Raw genomic sequence first — 11,792 nt, 5'->3', positions numbered from 1 at the left:
GCAATTTAATTGTTAAATAACCTTCCTTACTGTGACTACTATGCAAATACTTATAAAATTGGCCTTGGTAGTAATCCATTTTAAACACGTGTCAGTAATCAAATTTGCGTTCGGTACGTTTCAACTTTTTTGGGATCTTGAAACTACTTCAACTCTACCACAAAAGAGGGAAAGCAAGTTTTGGTCCCAAAAAATAATACTCCCTCCGCCCCATGCTACTCGCACTTTTCATTTTAGGCCGTAAATTTGGGATTGATTTTTTTGTGTAATTAAAAAAGAATTTTAGGTGTAATGAGACATCACTTAATAAAAGAGCTCTTAACTTAAACTAACATATTAATTAAATGTATTAATTCTAACTTAAATTATAAATAGTGTAAGGACTTTGTGACGAGCCGAAAAGCAAACGTGCGAGTAGCACGGGACGGAGGGAGTATAAAAGATATCATGATCATGAATTGCTAGAGGCCACAATAATAAGTGATACACCATAGTTGATAATACGATGTAAATGAAAGGTATATATTAATTTCATTAATATAAGGCTCCAGTTGATGTGTATATTTTGTTTGATTTTGTGAGAGAGACACTATTAATCAAATGAAGAAAGCATTATATTTTTATTACATCAGTACGAAATTTGGCCGGATCTTATTAATAACGTCACAATCCCAAATAGCAAAATAGCATTAACCAAAGCTACAAACAATATCTAATTTCTTGCATATTGAAAAGGCACACTTAAGAGTAATGAAAAATCATCCATGGTAGCGAAGACCCTTTTTTATGACCTCCTCAAAATTAACATAAGATTCCCCTCCAACTTGAGTAACATCATGTGCTATTTTTTTCCACTCTCGAGCCTTCAATCTCATCCTCTTCCCCTTCTCCCCAACCATCATCTCCCTAACCACATTCGCGATATCGTCCCTCCTCACCCGATGATCGATCTCCATCCCGATCCCCCACTTCTCGCACGAGTAGTGGCAGTTCGTCTGCTGGTCCGCGAAAAAGGGCCAGCATATGACTGGCACACCGCACGAGATGCTTTCCAGATTCGAGTTCCATCCACAGTGCGTCAGGAACGCCCCCACAGCATTATGGGGCAGCACCTCATCCTGGGCACACCACGTCACCATCATCCCCCTATCCTCAACTGCCTCGAGAAACTCTCGAGGCAGCTCACCCGACGACTCTCCTTCCTCCCCTTTGACCACGTCGGGCCTCACCACCCACAAAAAAGGCTGCTCGCTATCCGCGAGGCCCAAGGCGAAATCCTGGAAGTTCTGGCCCGTCATCGTGGTGATGCTCCCGTAGTTCACGTAGATGACGGACCCAGGCTTCTGGCGGTCGAGCCAATCGAAAACTTTCGAATCCGGCTTCCACAGACTCGAATTGAGAGACTTAACTTCACCATCTTTCACATGCTTGCCTAAAAGAGGAAGTGGGCCGATTGTGTAGAAGTTTGTGAAGTTAAATTTGGAGACCAAAGCCTCCAATGCCTCTTTCTCCAATTCATGGAAGGTATTGAAGATTATGGCGGAGGCTTTCAGGCAACTCTGCGCTTCCTCTCCCAAGAAATCGAACATGATGTCGTTCGGATCCGTTGTCTGAAAGAAGCTAGGCAGATCCTTCAGACGGATGTTCGGCATGCCCGGGACCCAGTCCACCGGCGTCTCGAGCGTCCCATCGCTCAAATAACCCTCCTCTGCAAACAAAAAACACTATTAGAAAAATCACCCACATCGACTTGTTAATGAGTTTTTCTCTTCGTATCAAAATAGGCCTAGGCCCAAGTGAATGTCTGACATTGACAAAAAAAGTACAAATACTCACTCAAGGGAAAGATGCCTCTTTTGATTAGCTCTCGATAGTGCAAGTAGCCAATGAAGGAGCAGGCCGAGGCCGTCCAGAATTGGATGTCCGGGAATCCCATCTCCTGCGCCGCTCGGATGCCGAAGCTCATGACTCCGTCCGAGACGACGCAGGAGACGGGAGGCGTGCCCCCGCCCTCCGAGTCCAAGCGGGCAAGGAGCCTCTTAAAGGGAGCGAGGCAGGTCATCCTGGTGTAGTAGCACAGGAGGGGGATGTCCTGCGTCGCTCCCTCGTCGGACTGGACTGGCATGCCGTCCGGGATGGTCTCGAAGCGGAAGTCTGGGAGGCCGCGGACGGAGGCGGGTCCCTTGGAGCGGATGAGGCGGCGATGGTTGAACTCGGTGTTGACGAAGGTGACGTGGAAGCCGCGGGAGTGGAGGAGCTTCGCCAGCCTCATCATGGGGGTGACGTGGCCTTGGGCTGGGTATGGGACCATCACTACATGGGGCTTCTCTGCTGCTGACCCCATTTTTCTTCTTCTTCTTTTGCTGTTATTTTTGAACAGCTGTGTTTCTTGTAATAAAGGAGTGCAGGTTTATGGCTGATTTGTAATTGGTATTTATGGAGGAGTGGGCGCACTGGCATGTATAAATAAATGGTGCCCATTCTCGATTGAGAAATATTCAACCACGTGGAATTTTGATGATGCTCTTTTTAATTTTGTCAATATGCGGGTAGGAGAATCTTTTGTTATATGCTCTTCTAATTAGAAAAATAAGCTCTAATTAATGTTCAGACACACGAGGTATACTACGGGTTGGATTATTATTGAGTCAATCGATATTAACTTAATCTAATAAGATGTATTCTCTCTCTTTCTTAAATTGTTGTTATATTTTGATCATGTATGAGTTTTAAGAAATTTAATAAAAGTGAGTTGAAAAAATTAGTGTAATGTAAGTCCTACTTTATAATAATTCCTCTGTCCACCCTTAAAGAATCATTTACCTTTTTCTACTTTTGATATGCTGCTTTTTACCCTCGCAAACCATTATAAAACTAATACGGAGTATATAAAATGAGTTTCTCATTCTACTTACTTTCTCCTTTACTTTTATTCACAAAGTTAAATAATTTTTAAAATATGAGTGATAATAAGTTGGTGGAATGTGAGACCACTATAAAAAATGATAGAAAAGTGAAATAGTATACTAAAAATGAGTGTATAGGAAAATAAGGAATGAGTGTATAGGAAAGTAAAAAATGACGGCTGTAGGTGAAATTTTTTACTAAAAATGGAAAGAGTGCAAGTAACTTGGGACGCCCAAAAAGGAAATAAGTGCGAGTAGTGCGGGACGGAGGGAGTATATAAATGGAATAAAGAAAATTTACTTGTGATTTCACATTGATTTATGTTTTTTCTTTTTAGAGTAGACGTGCCTACGATAATATACTCCCTCCGTCCTTGATTAATTGTCACTCTTTTTCATTTTGGTCCGTCCCTCAATAATTGTCACACTTCATTTTTACCATAAATGGTAAGTAGGTCACACATTCCACTACCTCACTCCACTCACATTTTATTATAAAACCAATATAAAAAATGGGTCTCACATTCTATTAACTTTTTCAACTAACTTTTCTTTACATTTCTTAAAACTCGTGTCTGATCAAAGAGTGACAATTAATCGAGAACAGAGGAAGTACTACATATGATAATTATAAAATGCAAACTCTACATATTGTACAAACTTCAAACTTCTTAACACAGTTTCAACACAATATCAAAACAGTGTAAAATTTGAAGATTTTGATGTCACACATTGTCAATGAAGTGTCAACACAAGTATCAATCGTTGACACTATGTTAATATTTTGTAACTGCCCAAATCATAATTTAGCGATTGTACACTATTTAGAATTTGTATATGGTTACATCCCATACTACATATGGTAGATCGAGGTGGATTTCTCAAATCCTAGAAACGGAAACCAATAAATCGAGAAACTTAAAATATGTTTTTATACCGATCTTAGAGCATTCACAGTGGTGCGGATATCCCGACGTACATCCCAAAAACACCTCCTGCCACGTCATAAGGACATCCAACTGCATAATGGCAGACATCCCCAAGGACATCCTGACGGACTTCCCACAATAATAAAAATTCACAAATTCACCAAATTAAATAATTTACAGAATTACACAATTTATGGAATTAAAATTTCGACACAAATACGGAGAAAATGCAACCACTTTATTTAAAACAACAAATATACATAATTATTAAAAAAAATACGTAGTTAAAAAAACAACCTACAGCTTCGACAAATGCGGCCCCCGTCTCACTTCTCGTCGTCCCCGCCGCCAATCCCGTCGTAATTTTCGGGCAGGGGTGGCATCCAAAAATCGTGCCGCATACTTTCGATGACATCCTTCAGCATAATCTTGTATAAGGGGTCAGTCGTTGTATGCGGGCGAGTGCAAGGAGCTCGGGATCGATCTGGGAAGGAGCTGACGATTGGATCTCGGGTCCGGACCCGCTGGCGCTTCCCCTAGCCATCCACATCACGGACTTTCTAAACCGGGCGACGGCGGCGGGATTGAGGGGTCGGGAACTCTGCCTCGGCTTAAGGGAGTTCGTGGGAACCGACACTACTGTTGTACACCCCGGAGGGGTTGATCTTTGTCCGCTTCTGCCAGCCAGCTTCAAAACCCGAACTAAACTTGGCGGAAGTCTGCGCCACAAGATAGACCTCCTAATATTTGAAATCCCCGAAACCCAATTCACTGTCGGGGTACTGCTGGTGAGACAGAAGCTTCACATCATCGGCGGACATGCCGCTGGTTGCCGTGTGAAGGTTGTTTTGGTAGATGCCGGCAAATCGGCTGAGCTGTCTCCTCAGCCGCTCCCACTGTTTCCGGCATTGCTCTCCATCGTGAGGCTTCCCACCTGGCGGTTTGAATTGGAGGTAGCTTCGGCTAATGCGCCACCACATTCTGTCGATATGCTGGTTAGCCCCGACGTAGGGATCCTCGACTACACTGATCCAGGCCTTCGCCAGCGCGACGCACTCCTCTATGCTCCAAATGGTCCTCTTTCTCCTGCCGGCTTCCTCCCCCTCGGCCCCCGCCCCACCCTCGTTCCCCGCACGCGCAAACGAGGTAGTGCCCTTGCCCTTGCCCTTCCCTCTCCCTTGCCTTCGCGTCCTCCATGCCGCCGATGGCATCTCAGTGGGAGAATCCCTAACCGGAGATAGCCCCAACTCCTCAAAAGAGAAAGTCTCGATGCCAGTGAACTGAGTCTCCAAAGGAGTACTCTGGTTGGAATCACCCCACAATAGATCCATGTAGGGGCGATAGACATTGTCGCCAGGTGAAGGTAGAGAAGTAAACATCCAAAAAGACAAAAGAAAAACTTACATAAAGCTGTGATGGAAGGAAGAAGAAGATATGAAAATAACCTAATTTAATTTTATTAATATTTGATTAGTTATAATTACTGGGTTGGACTACATTTTTATTAATTAGTTAAAATACTAGAGTAATACACGTTTTTTTAATATAACAAATATAAATATTGCTTAGTTATGCTTAATAGTAATGCTTTAGTAAATTAGGACAGAATTTGGTAGCTTTTAATTTTCAATATTAAGGATTGGTTCATTTTAGTTTAAAAATTAATAAAATTAGTAATTTAAACTAATATTATGTCTAATGTCCCGTATCAAACTAAATATGCTATCAGTATAACAAACAATAGTTAAACATTAATAATTAAAACTATTCATATTACGATGAAAATTCTAAAATAGAATAACATAAGCCAAATACATATAAATAAAAAATGAAGACTAATAATTAAATTATAACAACTAATAAAAACTTAATCTAATAATAATTCGGTAAACCTGAATCACATCCTCCAATATTCTTGATTTCATATAATTTTCTAAATTATGTAATTTTTTTATTTAATATATAATATATTTCGTATATAGTTATATCAATTAATAAATCTTATTATTGTATTTAATTTAATTTAAGTTATTGACAAAGTATCATGGCTGTTTGTGTAATTTAGATCAAATATATAGATATGATTGAAAATTATAAAAAGCAAATGAGTGGAGAATTTTTTTTTTATGTTTAAGTTTAGTGTAAATGGTTGGAATAAAATCAGTATTTAGTGTAACATTTACACTAAAATGAGTTTGAGTTTAGTGTAATGTTTGGAGATGCTCATAGAAGAATAGAGAGGGTTGCACATTTTATTCTCTTAAATAAGTTATTGAGTTATAAGTAAAGATGCCATTAGTGGATTAGGTATTTATATTGAATAATGATTGAAAACGTAATGTAACGATTAAAAAATTGGCATGTATTAACTGTCTAAATGATAAGTGTGTAAGTGAATAATAATAGAATGAACTACAAAATTGGTCTCTGGATTATTGGTTTATCTCGCTCGTAGCATTTGAATTTTAAAAATATTATCAGTAGTCCTTGAACTAAGGGTTTATTTCGAAATTGCTCATTTTAGCTATTTTCCACCTGAAAATGCCCTTTTGGGCTGTTAGGCTATTTTGTGTTTTCACATTTTTTACTTTTTCAACCTGATATTATTTCAATGATATTCTAAATCTAATATTATTTCAAAATTATATTCTTCTTCTTCCCTTTTTGTATCTTTCACTTTGTTTCTTTATTTCAATATTAGATTTAATTTTATAAAATTTAATTTAAATTTTAGATTTTTAAATACTAATAAATTATTTTTAATTAAAATTATTAATTAAACATCTTAATTAAAATGGATGTAATATTGTTGATACTTTTTTTTTTAATATATTACTCCCTCCGTCCTACAAAGTTTGTCCCAGTTTGACCAAACCTGACGCAAGTTTTAAGAAATTGTTTGACTTTGTATTAAATGGATGTACATAATGGAACAAGAATCTCACATTGAAGAAGTTGAGTGATGTATTTAATGTCTATTTTTGGAAAGATTTCGATCGGGACCAAATTTGTGAAAATGTGATGTGGTACATATTTGTTTAGTTGGAATAAATAAAATATTAATATTCTTGAAATGCTGTGGAAATGTGATGTGGTACAGATTTATTTAGTTGGAATAAATAAAATATTAATATTCTTGAAATGCATACGGATAGTTGATCTGCCCAAATATGCTATTTGGTCACGATTCTTGTATACATTGTGGTATACTGTGAGATAATATTTTGGTCATTGTGGAGGACACTAAAGGAGTTGAGAATTAGTAATTATTTGGGGTAGATAGTGATTGAATTATAAAAACTATTTTATTAATATTAGATATTTAGATAATGTAAAGTAGCCACTACCCAGTTTACAAATGCACTGCTTATTCGTGTTTCTTCTGGATATAATTAATGCACCATGATTGATGGCTCAACATTAGAAAATTAATCAAGCAACAAGGAAAAAGAAAGACACTGTTATTTGAAAGAAAAATCAAAACAAAACAAAACAGACGAAGAAATCGACCGAGGGTTATTTTCATACGGAGTATTTGCCTAACTTTGAGTAGAAATTGTGTTTTATACGTAAGAGAGCTTTAATGCAATTTTGTCGACATAAAGAATAAAAACAAATAGACATTTAAATACGTAAGAAAGCTTTTATGGCAATTTTATTGTCGTATAGAATAAAAAGTAGATATTTGAATTGAAAATCTGAATGATACAAAATATAAATATGTATTTGTTTAGAAACAAATACTCTCTCTATCCCAATAAATATGAAATGTTTGGATTTCAGCACGAGATATTATATAGTGTTGTTTTGTGGGTTAATGAAGAGAGAGTAAAGTAAGTGAACTTAAAAAATAGAGATGACATTGTTTCTGTTTTAGGAAATGTTTCATTTATAATGGAACAATCCAAAATGAAAACTTTTAATTTTTAATGGGACATAGGAAGTAAAATTTAGGAACTAATTTGATAAAGTACTGTAGTTTAATGATTTTTTAGGAAATTAACCTTCTATATTTGACTACTATGTCACCTACTATGAGTTAGTTATTTTGTCAAAAAATGAAATTTAATGTTGTACTGTTATCTTGAAATGAGAATAGTCATTATTTAATTTGCTTAATTATTATTACAGGAGCTAATTATTATACTCTTCGACCCACAAATATGAATTCTTTACTTTTTTTAGTCTCTCACACAAAAGTATGAATTCTCTAATTTTAAAAATATTTTCTCTCTTATAAGGTGGGGCTCATTCTTAAATAATAATACTTCAATTTTTTTTTCTATCTCTTATATTTTATTAACTATGCATTAAAATATGTATCCAACCAATAACACTATAGTTTTACGTGATACTAGTACTATTTTGTTATACTAGCTCAAGACTTTACTGTTGATTTTTCAAATTCCATTCTCATGTTAAAAGACAATATTATGCATCATGGAAAGCAAGTAATTAATTGATTAGGAGATTGCAAATTTAGACTATATGCATTTAAGATGAAATTGGAGGAAAAGAAACATAGTTTGGGATCTCCTCGGATGGAAAGAGTTGTTACTTTAGAGCATCCAATTGAGGATGTCCCGCGGGACGTCGGACCGGCGTGCCGACATTCCGCGGGACGTCCGTCATTAGGCGAGGGAGGGGCGGACGCGGACGTCGGCTGCGGACACCGCACATCCGCGGTTTTCCGGGACGTCTGTCGGGACGTCCGCCATTGCGGTGCCACGACGGACGTCCCGATTTTTTATTTTTTATTTTTGTGGATGTCCGTCAGGATGTCCTTAAGGATGTCCGTCATTGTGCAGTGGGATGTCCTTATGTCGTGGCAGTGCAGTGGAGGGTACTTATGACGTGGCATGGGGTGTTTTTGGGAAGTCCGGCGGGAAGTCCACCGGGACATCCGCACCATTGCGGATGCTCTTAGGATAATTTGAATATACTGCATGTTGAAAAAGTGTGTTTGATAATATCTTGACTAAATGCCTATTTTGGTCTTTAACATATTGCGATTTTTTTATTTTGGTCCAAAACATTATCTTTTGAATTATACGGTCCCTCACAAATAAAAGCGGGTCACATTTGGTCCATTCAAAAATTTGACAGTCAACGCCAATTAACTTAATTTTGATTGGATTAACAATTTTAACACAATAATGTATTCTGATTGATTCCTCAACAATGCCATCACCGCCCCCAATCCATTCAACCTCCCTGAATTCAGCTCCCTTTTATTCAATCCTTTGGATTCCTCTTCCTCCTGCTCTCCCTCCCAGCCCTTCCACCTCGATTCCTTGCAGCAGATGCCCGCATTTTTACCCCCTAAACCCGTAATGCCCTCTCTCTTCACCGCTAATTTGATAATGGCGGCTTTGATTTGAGCTGCGACCAGAGCTACTTCCCCGCTCCGGACGCGGTTTCTGCGCCTATGATGATGGGTTTTAACGGATTTAATTCTCAATTTCAATCCAACGCCGAGTTCTCGATGTGGATGCTTCCCTTTTCCGATGATAACACCGCTACTGGAGGTGCTTCAAACGCAATCAATTTCGAGGGTTTCGATCCTAGCGGTGGAGTGGGATTTAATCCTAACAGGACTAAGCTGCTGAGGCCTCTCGAGGTTCAGTCGTCGGTGGGAGCGCAGCTGACTCTGTTTCAGAAGAGGGCGGCTGCAGTAGAGCTCAAGGCTACAGAATTTGGGGGCTATGAGCTCGAAGAGCGACAAGGGCTCGGCTAGCATTGATGATGCAGGGGAGATAGACTTAGGGAGAAAAAGGAGCTTTGATGATGAAATGGAGGATATAGATGCTGATATCTCCACCTTGAATTACGATTCCGATGACCTGTTATTTCGTTTCTTCTTCAGTCATTTTCTTATTGTATTAGATGGTGATTAATTAAATTAAGATTGTAATTAATGCATGAAATTGAATAAGAAAGAAAGAGAACAAAGACATTGTGGATTGGGGCTTTTTTGGGGGGATGGAAGGGATGAGATGATGGATAAACAAAGACAATATGTTTAAGACCAAATAGGTAGAATACATTATTGTGTTAAAATTGTTAATCCAGTCAGAATTAAGTTAATTGGCGTTGACCGTCAAATTTTTGACGGAGCCGTCCAAAATGGACCAAATGTGACCCATTTTTATTTGTGAGAGACCGAATAATTCAAAAGATAATGTTTTGGACCAAAATCAAAAAATCGCATTATATTAATGACCAAAATGAGCCTTTAGTCTAATATCTTCAAAAAATGTCTAATGTGTAAGGGAAGACTAAAGATACAACTAAGTTGACAATGAAGAATGAAGATGGAAAATAATATAGTGGCAAAGCAAGAGATGGTAAAACAGCTTATGATATCCTAACAGTTCCATCAGTCTAAGTCTAAACCCTGATATGATATCCTAACAGTTCCATCAGTCAAGTCTAAACCGTATTGATTCCGTATGGATTTGATTTGCTTTTACTTTTTTTCATTTTAGGTAGTGGACTTCGTGCTCATAAAATTCTTATATTCGCATTCTACTATAAAATTAATATATAAAAATGAGATTTATATTCCATTAATTTTTTTATCACTTTCTTTTATATTTCTTAAAACTCGCGTCAAATCAAAATGAAACTATAAATTGTGGATAGATGAAGTATTTTGTACTCCCTTCGTCCCAAGGTAGTTGGGGCCTTTTGGCGCGAGATTTAAGAAATTGATTTGTTAAAAGTTAAAGTGGATCCCTTACCTACTTTATTCTCTCTTCATCTTACCTACTGTATTCTCTCTTTTACTTTCCTTTCTCCACTTTAACTTTTAAGAAATCAATTTCTTAAATCTCGTGCTCAAAAGAAAATATCTCAACTACCTTGGGATGAATGAAGTACAAAATACTTCATCTGTCCATAATTTATAGTCTCATTTTGGTTTGACGCGGATTTTAAAATATGAAGGAAAGTAGTAGAAAAAGTTAGTGAAATATAGATCTCATTTTTATATATTAGTTTTATAGTAGAATGTGAGCATAAGAATTTTGTGGAGTATGAAGTCCACTCCCTAGAATGGGAAAAAGTATATAAGTGGGTGTGTGGACATCCTAAAATAATAGACTGAGACATTATTTTGTAGAGAGGTGGACTATATATGATATACAATATGTATTTTTTTATGCTTTGTACTTTAATTACGTATCTTAGTGAATAAGTACTCCCCCCGTTCCTTATTAATAAAGATATTTTTCTATTTTGGGAAGTTCTAAGTTAATTTAGTCATTCCTATTTTTGGCAAAAAGTAATTTTCTCTTACTGTATTTTCACCATTCATTTCTTTTTGACATGAAGTTTAAGAATATTATGTTACATGGATGGTGAATAAAATAAGAGAGAATTACTTTTTGCCAAAAATAAAAATGACTCAATTAAATTAGAACTTACCAAAATAGAAAAAAAAACTATATTAACATGGAACATAGAGAGTCCCTTATAAATTTATCCATCATAGTTAAAAAAATTTTGTTAGTATTGTTTATTAATTATTGATTTGGTAATTTAGTTGATAACATGATTCGATATCCATCTGGAAAAAGTGAAAAACCAAAAGTGGAAACGACAACAATTATGTAACTAAATTGCCAGCGGCCTAATGTCGTCGATAAAATACGCGAAAAACATTAATTACCAACAGACATGGTTTCGGCAATTTATAAAATTTTACTGTGCACCCACCCCTTGATTTCCGAGGGGTTTAATGGTAATTACAAAAAAAAATTGATACCAATATCTAAAATCGACAATCACATAGGACACAAGATAGGGGAATCCGCAACGCGTCTCGTTGCTGTCTTTATCTCATCTCGGAGAGACGAGACGACAGCGAGACGGCGTTGCAGGGATACGTCTCAGTCTCGTCTCGGCAGGTGTCTTGTCTCGGAGGGACGGTTGGCGGGACAGCTCGCCACGGGCT

At 37.2% G+C, this 11,792-nt stretch overlaps 1 protein-coding gene across 1 annotated transcript; it reads right to left on the bottom strand.

The window, feature by feature from the left end:
• Positions 1-592: 592 nt before the first annotated feature.
• Positions 593-2,472, bottom strand: LOC121777923 (linamarin synthase 2-like). Its single transcript, XM_042175255.1, has 2 exons — positions 1,837-2,472; positions 593-1,708 (listed from the first exon to the last, which is right to left on the bottom strand). Exons 1-2 carry the CDS (start codon positions 2,342-2,344, stop codon positions 759-761), a joined length of 1,458 nt encoding a protein of 485 aa, XP_042031189.1. The 5' UTR covers positions 2,345-2,472; the 3' UTR covers positions 593-758.
• Positions 2,473-11,792: the final 9,320 nt, after the last annotated feature.

The sequence above is a fragment of the Salvia splendens genome, chromosome 18 (genome assembly GCF_004379255.2).
Source record: "Salvia splendens isolate huo1 chromosome 18, SspV2, whole genome shotgun sequence".
In the NCBI taxonomy this organism is placed as follows: Eukaryota; Viridiplantae; Streptophyta; class Magnoliopsida; order Lamiales; family Lamiaceae; genus Salvia; species Salvia splendens.
This window is presented reverse-complemented; position numbering and strand designations above follow the sequence as displayed.